Raw genomic sequence first — 12,056 nt, 5'->3', positions numbered from 1 at the left:
CTTCGGCACAGTTGTGCCCAGGGAGCTGGAATTCCCGTCTTGGTGTAACTGGTGACCTAGGGACGAATCAGCTCTCTCAGGGGTCCTTGGAGGGGCCGCGCATCCCTGCAGGGAAGCAGATGGAATGCACAGACAATTGTTTGAGGACCCTGAGCATCTTGGAGAGTGAAGATGGAATGAAACTCCCACAAGTGTGAAGCCATGGGCCTGGCGGGCTCTGCTGTCCTGTGAAGAGCTGACTACTGAGGGTGCTGAAGAGGAAGGTATGGTGAGGGCTGGCCATCTTTGTCCAGGCTGTGGCAGGTGGCTCCTGTCATCATCACAAGCATTAGAGACACTTGAATGAAAACCATTTACCATGTAGATGGATCAATGTCAAAACACAGAGGCCTGGCGCTGTCACGCATTCAGACATTCCAAGAAATGACAGAAGGACACACCCGAGGCCTGTCCCATGGCTGAAGAGTTTAGAGAGAGGTCACAGGAAACCCTTCTCCCTATTCCCATCCCCAGGACACATGGTTGATGGCTGAGGTGTAGAGGGTCCTGGAAACCAGCTCCTTTCAGAACTGGCTTTTTCCCAACAAAGACTAGACCATGACCATGATGGATAGCTTATCGGGACCTTTCTAGAGAGTGCTGCATGTTCAAAAGCTAGCCCTGGACCATGGCGTCCCGAAGATGCTCCAAGCATGCAGAGCTTGGTGTTCATGAGTTCTCAGTTATGGCCTGGTAGCCAAAGGAAGGCTTCAGCTTTGGCAAACAAGAGCCGGTTCATCCCTCCTCTTCCCTGTGACCACTTCCCACATGGCAGCCAAGGCCTTGTTCCTCTCTTTGTTCACTCGCGGACCTTCAACACTGCTCCCTCACACCGGAGAGTTTGCCTGCACCATGAAGATGGGGCAGAGCCCTGTGGTCAACTATTCTAAGCTGACAGCACCAGGAAGAGACCCAGCTAAGCTGTTCCTTCTTCCCATTCTGTTCTGAGAAGTGGGGTTTGCTATGATGGGGGGCTGGGGTCCAGGCACCCTGTGAGCTCTCCCGGCATCATCAGAATGAGAGCACAAGAACTACTTGGAGTCGTTTGCAACCATGACACGCTGTGACCTAGCAGTCAAGCCATTGAGCATGGAGTTTGTGTGTGGGTCATGGTGGGCACAGAAGCCATGGGGCCAGGGATATTGTAAACGCTTCTGCTGTCCAGTTCCTGGGTGCTCTCTCTAGACCTCCTTATCTTGAGGTGCTCTGTTACTTTGATGCTTTACCAGGGTCAGGATGACAGTTCTCTATGCTGCCCCATCTGTGCTGTTCCCCACATGTGTCTGCTTGTTTATACCAAGGTGTGTTTTACTGTTGCGTGTTGCATCCCATTTTCACCATTCTGTAAGATCCTGATGATCTTTGTGTTGTCCCCAACCCCACAAGCCAAGCTTATACGGTCTGAGGCCTGCGGAAATCACAGAATGGGCTGTGGCCACGAGGCACAGAGTCTCGACCAAGCAAAGTCCCCTCCTCAGCTGTGCTTGTCATGCCTGGTGTGTGCCCTGTGTGCTGTTGGGCTTCCTGTTTTCCCTGTCCATCCACATCTAGAGTCTTCCATGTTCTCAGAGAGTGTGATTGTGTCTGTGTCTTTCTGACCTCCCTAGCCCTTCCAGCTAAGTTCACAGACGGTCTGAAGAATGAAGGAGCCACAGAAGGAGCTACGGCTACCCTGAGGTGTGAACTGAGCAAGGCAACTCCTGTGGTATGGAAGAAAGGAACAAAGACCTTGCAAGATGGAGACAGATACAGCCTGAGTCAGGATGGAGCCGTGTGTAGGCTGCAGATCCGCAGCCTGACCATCGCCGATGCCGGGGAGTACTCATGTGTGTGTGCACAGGAGAAGACCTCAGCCATGCTGACTGTCAGGGGTAAAGATGGGTGGTTTGGCTTTATGTTGTCCCTGTCCTGCCTTCTGTCTTCATGTGTGGCACAGCCCCTGTGTTAGCCACTGTCTCACGCTGATGTCCTTTGAGTATTTTTTATTTGCTCAAGTGGATCTTCCTCCTGCTGCTGTCTCTTCCCAGCTCCCTGCCATCTTCACCATGAGTTCATGAGCTCAGCCATTCATGCCGTGGCTCTTGAGCAATGTGTGTGGTTCTTTTTGGGTTCCATGTCCACGCAGAGACCTTGAGAGAGTTTCATGTTCTCAGTGGTTGCTTGACCCTTTCCAGGCCTGCCTGCCAAGTTTATAGAAGACTTGAAAAGCCAAGAAGCCACAGAAGGGGCAACAGCAGTCTTAGGATGTGAGCTGAGCAAGGCTGCCCCTGTGCAGTGGAGGAAGGGGTCTGAGACCCTGAGGGATGGAGACAGATACAGCCTGAGACAGGATGGAACTGTGTGTGAGCTGCAGATCTGTGGCCTGGCCCTGGTGGACGCTGGGGAGTACTCGTGTGTGTGCGGGCAGGAGAGGACCTCAGCCACACTGCATATTAGTGGTAAAGATGTGTGGCTGATCAGATCTGTGTCTTGGTGTCTATGAACATGCTGCTCCTCTAGCTCATCCCATATTCTGTCCCTTTGTCTGTGTGTCACCTTTCGTAACTGGATAGAGTCCCACCTTTTTGGGGAACTATATGAAACAGGGAAAAATCACATATGCAGCTTGTGCCACCATGAGTTAAGTACTACTTTTGTGGTAGAGTCCATGTCCTGTTGTCATCCGGGCTGAGTCGTGCCTGCTAAGGTTCTGCAGAGAATGTGGCGCCCTTGTGTGTTTCTGGCCCCCTCTGACCATCATGCCAGCACTATGGAAAGGGCCACCATCCTGACATTAAGAGGACACCATGGAACATAAAATTCATGGCCTGTTCTCAGCGTAGCAGCACACGGCCCACCCTCAGAGGGCTTTGTGTATTCTCAGTGTTGTTCGCGTCTCATCCACTTTGTGTGCTCTGAGTGTAACGATTCCTGTGCCTCTCTGATGTTCTAGCCATGCCCGCCAAGTTCACAGAGTGTCTGAGGAATGAAGAGGCCACAGAAGGGACCATGGCCATACTGAGGTGCCAGATGAGCAAGGCTACCCCAGTGGAGTGGAGGAAGGGAGAAAAGACTCTCAAAGATGGAGACAGATTCACCCTGAGGCAGGAAGGGGCCACGTGTGAGCTGCAGATCTGTGGCGTGGCTGTGGAAGATGCTGGGGAGTACTCGTGCGTGTGTGGGCAGGAGAAGACCTCAGCCACACTGAGTGTCAAGGGTAAAGGTCATGTGTGGCCCCCTGAACCTGTGACTTGGTGTCTCTATGTTATCTCAATGCTATGTCTGTTTTTCATATGTGGCACAGCTCCCGTGATGACATCTGTCCCATAACAGGGGTCATCTGGGTTCTCTACCTTCCTTTTTCCAGGTTTAGGAAATATTTTCATGTTTGTGCCCACCCTACTGCCCTCTCTACACCTCCCTGGGTTCTTGCTTCATCCCCGTCTGTTCACTGTTCCTGTCAAATCCTTCCAGGATGTGTGTCTCTTTGTGTATTCCACGTTGTGCACAGCATGTCCTTCAGAGTCCCATGATCTCAGTCGCTGCTTGGTCATTCCCAGCCCTGCCCGCCAGATTTATAGAAGACCTGAGAAGCCAAGAGGCCATGGAAGGCACCATGGTGACTCTGAGGTGCCAGATGAGCAAGGCTGCCCCTGTGGAGTGGAGGAAGGGGTCTGAGAGCCTGAGAGATGGGGACAGATACAGCCTGAGGCAGGATGGGGCCACGTGTGAGCTGCAGATCCATGGCCTGACTGTGGAAGATGCTGGGGAGTACTTGTGCGTGTGTGGGCAGGAGAGGACCTCAGCCATACTGAGTGTCAAGGGTAAAGATTGTTTGTGGCCACCTGAACCCGAGGCATGGTGTCTCCATGTTGTCCCATCGATGCTTCTGTCTCCACATGTGGTTTCCTATGGTGACCCTGTGATCATCTATTCTGCCCCTTCAGTCATCTTGGCATCTCCACATATGCTTTCCACATCTGTTCTTGTGTTCACATCCGGGCCACTGCCCTCTCTATTCCGCACGAGCTCACTGCCTCACCATCTGCACCTTCCATCATGTGTTTATGCTGTGTTCCTTTGACAGTGTGTCATTCTTTGTGAGTGTGTGTCCTGTGTGCTGTGTTCTCCAGCTTCGTGTTCTCAGTGAATGCTTGGTCTTTCCCAGCCCTGCCCGCCAGATTCATAGAAGACCTGAGAAGCCAAGAGGCCACGGAAGGCACCATGGTGACTCTGAGGTGCCGGATGAGCAAGGCTGCCCCTGTGGAGTGGAGAAAGGGGTCTGAGAGCCTGAAAGATGGGGACAGATACAGCCTGAGGCAGGATGGGGCCACGTGTGAGCTGCAGATCCATGGCCTGGCTGTGGAAGATGCTGGAGAGTACTCGTGTGTGTGTGGGCAGGAGAGGACCTCAGCCATGCTGACTGTAGACGGTAATGACTTTGTGTAGCCACCTGATTGGTCTGCTTTCTCCCATCTCTCCTGTTTAAGCTTTGCCCTCCTATGCCTCTCAGTGTCATCATGTCATGTACAGTCACATGTCTGTGTGATCCATTCTCCCAAACCACACTGGGTTAGCTTAGTCTAGAGCCTGTTCTAGGACATGAACCCAGGGAAAACTAGTACACAGTTGTAGAGGAGGTACTGGTGTATTCCATCAGTGTCCAATGGGAGATCTGCTAGAGCTACTTGCATCTTGCTAAGGCCTGCTGAGACTTTGGGTTCTTTGATTCCAGGTCTGGAGTTGACAGATGTCTGTCCCTTGATGGACGTGCACAGCAGTGTGTGATCCTGGCTGGAGGTAGCCAGGCCAACACTGCTGAAGTTTAACTGTTGCTTTGAGATAACGCCAGGCTCTGAAGGGCTTCTGCCTAAGTCTGGATTCTGAAGTTTCTAGAGGCTGGAATTCTTTTGTTGAGATACCAGCAATATTGTTTCCCCTGAAGATGTCTCTTCTCTCCGACTCTTTACATGGTCATTCCCTGTGTCTCTGACCTAACAGATCCACAGTAGCCACTTTGGACTTGAGTCTAGCCTGACCTCATTTTGACGCATTATTTACTTAAATGTTCTTGGGAGTGGAGTGACTCCCCGGGGCATTGGGGAAATTGCAGCTTCAATGTGTGTGTGAGGAGGTGGCACAGTTTAGCTCATGTGTAAGTCACTTGTCTATTGCTGTGGTAAAATGCCATGGCCAAAGCAGCATAAGGAGTTTATGGGACTTCCAGTTCCAGAGGGATGAGTCCATTATGGGAGAGAGTAGCCATAGCAACAGGCAGTAGGCATGGCAACAAACAGTAGGCGTGGCAGCAGGAGCAGGAGTCTGGGGCTCAAACCTTGACCCACAAGCATGAAGTGAAAAGAGTGAACTAGAAATTTTATGGCTCTCAAAATCTCTCAAGGTGGCAAACTCTAGCAAGGCGGCATCTTTTAAATCTACCCAAACATTGCCACCAACTGGGAACCAAATATTCAAATGTCTGAGACAAGAGGGGCTGTGTCATTCAAACCACCATAGCCTGTAACTTTCTACCTTCTGGCCTCCGCAAATCCATTGCTCTTTTTGCATGTGACAATGCATTTCTCTGGTTCCTACAGCCTGAGGGCTGTCTCTTCTAAGTGTGATGTTTTAGGTTTCATTCACACAGAGGCACATTTGCTTCTTTCTTATGAAGCTACAGACCCAGGTAGAACCATGATTCTAGAACAATGGCTCTCAACCTGGGGGTCAAAAACCCCTTTCACAGGGGTCACACATCAGATAAGCTATAGATCAGATGTTACATTATGATTCCTAACAGTAGCAAAGTTACAGTTGTGAAGAGAAGTGAGAACAGTTTTATGGTTGGGGTCACCACAACATGAGGAACTAGATTAAAGGGTCGCAGCGTGAGGAGGCTGGGACAATGACAAGGTATGTAGCCGATGTCCTCACCAAAGGAGGAGAGTGCCTTCTCCCCAGGCCTGTGGTCGTGGGGCTCCTTGATCTTGATCCACTCTTCTGAGTCACTCTCTTTAAAACTCGTTTGCTGCGCAGCCCTGGGTAGCCTGAGTGGTTAGCGTAGAGCAGTCTGGCCTGGAGCTTGTGGGAGAACGCCTGCTTCATCTTCTCAAGTGCTGAGGTTACAGGCATGAGTCCGCCACCCAGCCGTGGTCAGCTACCTGAAGGGTCACGTGTAGCTGATGGATGATGGCTCTGTAGTCTCATCAGGTGTGATCGCCTTCTTCCTTCCCTCAGGTCCCCATCCTTCTAGTCTAAGTGGTATTCCAACTGGTCTGACATTCTCAGTGTCCTCATTTTCCTGTGAATTCCCAAAGGGTCCTCCACAGCTTTCCTCTCTGTCTGTGACTTCTGCAGAGATGACACAGTTAACTACGTCCTGAGGTTCTCTTCAGAACATACATTCTCGTTATTTTTTTAGCAGCTTGGGCAGGCTGTAAATTCTCGGAATCTTCCATTCCTTTCCCATTTTACTTATTAGTTCTTCAGTTTACCTCTGTATTCTCTCACTCTTCCTGTAAGCAGAAAGAAGAATCCAGACCATGCCTTGAACACTTTCCCTATAAACCCTCTAAGATAAATGTTCAATTTTAAATTTACAAATTCTGCATTCCACAAGGCACTAGAAGAGAATTTGGCTAAGCTCACTGATGCCGACAGAAGGGTCACCTTCCTTCTTTCTAGTTTTATTTCCCCATTTCTTTCTGAGGCCTGACTAGATGTGGAATTAATATCCATATTTCCGTTAGCAGACCTTTCCCAGTAATCTGGATTTTCTTTGATATACACGTCAAAAGCCACCCAGCCTCTAGTCATCAACTGCTACCAGACAGCTCCAGATTCTTAAGTATTTGTTACAGTAGTATCCTCAAATATGTGTTGTTTGGGTGACCATCACGAAGAACAGTAGATGAGGACTCTTAGAAGTTAGTTTCCTTCCAGTTCAGAAGGCTGGAGGCCTGTGAGCAGATGGCCAGCAGGGTTGGCCCTTCCAAGGCCTCTCACTGGCTCCCAGGCAGCTGTTTTCCCCATGATCATCTTGTTTGTATCCAGATGTCTTATAAGGACATTATCCCTACTGGATTAAGTACTTGTCTGCATGACTTCATTTAGTATTTTTCTCCTCTCCAGGGCCAACCTCCAAATACACTTATTTTCTGAAGCTTTATCAATTAGACATTTAATATACATTTGGAGGGGCACAGTAAATTACAATATCATCAGGGTGAGCTCCGACCAGTCAGTGGGGAAAACAGGACAGATCCAAGGGTCAAAGGCCTGCCTAGGAGTTCCCAGCTGCAGTCTCTCAGGGACCAGGAGACACGAGCCAGGGAGGTTCTAGTAGGGTCAGGACAGGAGCATGAAGTGGAGGAGATAGGGCCTCGTATAAGCTGTCATGGTGAGTCCAAGCATGGACAGTGCCGGATGGAGGCCCTGGGTGAGTGGGCATCTTATCTATAAGGCTGGAAGGCATCGCAATTGGGAGATACCTGCTGTGGAGTTCGGTCAGGAAATGTGTTTGAATCCACGATTGATCTCAGATGCCTGGCATGTCTCCTAGTGACGTGAGGACCACAGGAAGGCAAGTCTGGAATGGTACCCACCTTCCAGTCCACCTGCATCTCAGTAGGCACAGCACAGGAACCTCAGCTCACACACTTTGATCTGCTCCTTCCCATAATCTCTAGCCCTTCTGCTTCTGATTCCTTCCTGGATACTCAGAAAGTGACCTTCGAAACTTTCATAGAGTTTGATGGCTTCTGTCCACCTGATCCTTCCTAGCCCTGCCCACACGGTTTATTGAAGAGCTGAAGTCCAAGGAGGTCACGGAAGGGTGCACAGGCACTCTGCAATGTCAGCTCAGCAAAAAGGCCTCTGTGGAGTGGAAGAAGGGCACAGAGACCCTCAAAGATGGAGACAGATACAAGCTGTGGCAAACAGGAACCATGTGTGAGCTACAAATCCATGACCTGACCATGGCAGACGCTGGAGAGTACTCATGCGTGTGTGGGGAGGAAAAGACTGCAGCCATGCTGACCGTCAAGGGTAAAGATGTGTCTGGTGGTACCCAAGTCTGCGCATCATCTGCCCATCACTGCAGGGGATCCATTTCTGCTTCGTGGTTGTGTTACCCAGAAGATGAGAACATCTGCAGCCACTCTTTCACCGCTGTGTGCTGTGTGGGATTTGTGTTGTTGGGTCCTGTGTCTTGTTCTCACTGTCATGCCCTGAACCCCAAAGTTCTCTAGGAAATCTGAGGTTCTCCATGCTATTCTATCTTTGACTCTGCATGTCAGGTCCACATGAAATATAGGAGCCAAGGAAGCTGCAGATGGAGCAAGGTGGACCTGTGCAGAGTCTAGCTGAGGAATGCAGCACCAAGTTCTCAGCACGCTCACATGTGTCCTTTGAGTTCTCTGTCTTCTCTGTGTCATCTGTGTCCTGTCTTCCACTCGCTCTGACAGAATGACTGTGCCTGTGTCTTTCTGACCTCCCTAGCCCTACCCACCACGTTCACAGAGGGTCTGAAGAATGAAGAAGCCACAGAAGGGACCGTGGTGACTTTGAGGTGCCAGCTGAGCAGAGGAGCCCCAGTGGAGTGGAGGAAGGGAACAAAGATCCTCAGAGATGGAGACAGATACAGTCTGAGACAGAACCAGGCTGTGTGTGAGCTGCAGATCTGCGGTGTGGCTATGGAAGATGCTGGGGAATATTTGTGCCTCTGTGGGCTAGAAAGGACCTCAGCCACACTGAGTGTCAAGGGTAAAGATCATATTTGGTCACCTGAACCTGAGGCATGGTGTCTCAATGTTATCTTGATGCTATGCCTGTCCCCCATATGTGCCCCAGCTTCTGTGATGACCTGTGGCTATCTGTCATGAAACTAGGGTCATCTGGACATCTCCATTACTAGTTCTTTTTGTTGAGGAAATATTCTCATGTTTGTGACCATTCTACCGCCCTCTCTACACCTCTCTGGGTTCTTGCTTCCTCCCCGTCTGTTCATTGTTCCTGTCAATTCCTTTGCCAGAATGTGTGTCTCTTTGTGTATTCCACGTTGTGCACAGTATGTCCTTTGGAGTTCCATGTTCTCAGTCACTGCTTGGTCATTTCAGCAATGCCCACCAGATTCATAGAAGACCTGAGAAGCCAAGAGGTCACGGAAGGCACCATGGTGACTCTGAGGTGCCAGATGAGCAAGGCTGCCCCTGTGGAGTGGAGAAAGGGGTCTGAGAGCCTGAGAGATGGGGACAGATACAGCCTGAGGCAGGATGGGGCCACGTGTGAGCTGCAGATCCATGGCCTGGCTGTGGAAGATGCTGGAGAGTACTCGTGTGTGTGTGGGCAGGAGAGGACCTCAGCCACACTGAGTGTCAAGGGTAAAGATTGTGTGTGGCCACCTGAACCCGAGGCATGGTGTCTCCATGTTGTCCCATCGATGCTTCTGTCTCCACATGTGGTTTCCTATGGTGGCCCTGTGATCATCTATTCTGCCCCTTCAGTCATCTTGGCATCTCCACATATGCTTTCCACATCTGTTCTAGTGTTCACATCAGGGCCACTGCCCTCTCTGTTCCGCACGAGCTCACTGCCTCACCATCTGCACCTTCCATCACGTGTTTATGCTGTGTTCCTTTGACAGTGTGTCATTCTTTGTGAGTGTGTGTCCTGTGTGCCGTGTTCTCCAGCTTCGTGTTCTCAGTGAATGCTTGGTCCTTCCCAGCCCTGCCTGCCAGATTCATAGAAGACCTGAGAAGCCAAGAGGCCACGGAAGGCACCATGGTGACTCTGAGGTGCCAGATGAGCAAGGCTGCCCCTGTGGAGTGGAGAAAGGGGTCTGAGAGCCTGAAAGATGGGGACAGATACAGCCTGAGGCAGGAAGGGGCCACGTGTGAGCTGCAGATCCGTGGCCTGGCTGTGGAAGATGCTGAGGAGTACTCGTGTGTGTGTGGGCAGGAGAGGACCTCAGCCACACTGAGTGTCAAGGGTAAAGATCGTGTGTGGCCACCTGAACCCGAGACGTGGTGTCTCCGTGTTGTCTTATTCTGTGTGACGGCACCTGTGGCACAGCCTCTGTGGCAACCCGGTGGCCGTCTGTCCTGTAAGAGGAGTTGTTCTGCTTGCTGAAGAGATACTTTCGTGTTCTCAGACATCTCACTCCCCTTTCCGTTCCTCCTGGAGTTCTCCCCAACCATCTCCACCTCCTCCACCTGTTCTCTGTGGTGATTCTCGTTCTTTGTGAGTTGTGTGTCCTGTGTGTGCAAGGTTCTCCAGTTTCATGTTCTCAGTGACTTCTTCGTCCTTCCCAGCCCTGCCTGCCAGATTCATAGAAGGTTTGAGAAACCAAGAGGCCTTGGAAGGTACAACAGCCACACTGCAGTGTGAGCTTAGCAAGAAGGCCCCTGTGGTGTGGAGGAAGGGGTCTGAGAGCCTGAGAGATGGGGACAGATACAGCCTGAGGCAGGATGGGGCCACGTGTGAGCTGCAGATCCATGGCCTGGTTGTGGAAGATGCTGGGGAGTACTCGTGCGTGTGTGGGCAGGAAAGGACCTCGGCCACACTGAGCATCACAGGTAAATGAGCTTCCTGTGGCCACATGATGATTTTGGACTTCTGTCCTGCTCTCTACCTACCCTGTCCTGCTCTACCTATCCCCACGATGTTCTCTTTCATCTTTTCTGTGATGCTGTGTTTGTCCTTTTTGATCCCAGCCACGGCATTCTCCAGGGTCTTGGTGTCTGTAACTTACCACTTGTGCCCTCACACTGCTGGACATCATGTTGGGGCCGAGCATGTTATTCTGTGTTCCTTTGCCATCTACATTCAGGTTCTGTGTGTCATGCTTAACCGAATATTCTCTTGGACTTGGGCACACTGGATGTACAGAGGTGACATGTGGATCCCCCGGTGGGTCCTGGACCCTGCAGAATGGGGTCGTGTTTCTGGTGTGGCTCTGTGGAGCCAATGACTGCTGTATCTTGAAGTCTCCAGACCATGGAGGCTAGAGCCCTGATCTTGAGAGGACTGGCTATTTCCTGGGGTCTGTGGGACACACTGTGCCTTAGTATCAGAGGGACCATTCCAGCAGCCAGGGAAGAGCTAAGCTATGCTCTGAGGTCTGGTCTGAGGCTGTGATCTTGGAGAACAAAGCCCTTTCCTGGGTTCTGGTCTGTAGGGACATGACTAGACTTGATTCTATTCTGGGTAGTCTGACATTAGTGCTCCCTAGACCCTTTGGATGTAGCCCTGTAGGGGACTGGTCTGTCTAAGTGGGAGGCAGGCACCCAGAGTCAGATCTTGAGTTCTTCCCAACATCCCCACTGGCTCTTTTACTTTGAAGCCCACCTAGCCCCATGGTCTCATTCAGCATCAACCCCAGGGCTGCCCTAGGACCCTGTCTGGCTGCCTTTGGGTGCTCAGGGGTGCACCTTGAGTTGAGTCTGTTAGCCTCTCATCCTCTCACAGCCCCACAGGTGGTGTTCCAGAAACCACTGCAGAACCTGAAAGTAGAGGAAGGTTCCACGGCCAGCCTACAGTGTGAACTGTCAATCCCCAATGCTGCTGTGGTCTGGAGCAAGGGTGGCCTGGAGCTGCAGGCTGATGAGCGCCGAGAGTCACGGCAGCGGGGGTGTGTGGCGGAGCTGATGCTTAGGGATGTGCGCCGTGAGGATGCGGGCGAGTACAGCTGTACCTGTGGCTCTCAGAGCACAGGTGCCACGCTCATGGTCACAGGTAGGTGTCCCAGGCTGGTTAACTCCAGTGTTGGGGGCTGGCTGTGTGGGTACAGTTTTCATGCTGACTCCCACGGTTGCAGCCCTGTTTCATGGGTCCCATCCAGGAGAACTCATTCAACTTAGTGGCCCTGAGGTTTGCCTCCCTCACCAGTAGCTGGGTCCCTGAGATTCTCCTGGGCTTGTCCTTCATTCTGTCATTGTTAGGTGACCCACCATCACATGTTGTCCCTCAGTGGTGGCTTCTCTACTGTCCTGCCAGGTGACTCCAGTCTTTTTGTGTTCTCTGTCACTTTCCATATCTGC

At 51.3% G+C, this 12,056-nt stretch overlaps 1 protein-coding gene across 8 annotated transcripts in view; it reads left to right on the top strand.

Annotated features, from left to right (window-relative positions):
- Positions 1-12,056, top strand: part of Obscn (obscurin, cytoskeletal calmodulin and titin-interacting RhoGEF) — a 141,140-nt gene that overhangs the window by 70,665 nt on the left and 58,419 nt on the right. For 6 of the 8 annotated variants that reach the window (XM_057775833.1, XM_057775831.1, XM_057775829.1 and 3 more), the window contains 3 exons: positions 9,743-10,006; positions 10,329-10,592; positions 11,485-11,751. In XM_057775833.1, the coding sequence (XP_057631816.1) occupies positions 9,743-10,006; positions 10,329-10,592; positions 11,485-11,751 (795 nt within the window). Of the gene's footprint in view, positions 1-1,646; positions 1,911-2,213; positions 2,433-2,971; positions 3,236-3,578; positions 3,843-4,186; positions 4,451-8,517; positions 8,588-9,204; positions 9,399-9,742; positions 10,007-10,328; positions 10,593-11,484; positions 11,752-12,056 lie in introns of all 8 variants that reach the window. The other 2 variants (XM_057775835.1, XM_057775832.1) reach the window with 2 other exon arrangements.

Source organism: Chionomys nivalis, chromosome 7 (assembly GCF_950005125.1).
Source record: "Chionomys nivalis chromosome 7, mChiNiv1.1, whole genome shotgun sequence".
Taxonomy (NCBI): domain Eukaryota; kingdom Metazoa; phylum Chordata; class Mammalia; order Rodentia; family Cricetidae; genus Chionomys; species Chionomys nivalis.
Note: the sequence above shows the minus strand (reverse complement) of the source record. Positions and strands in the feature narration are given on the sequence as shown.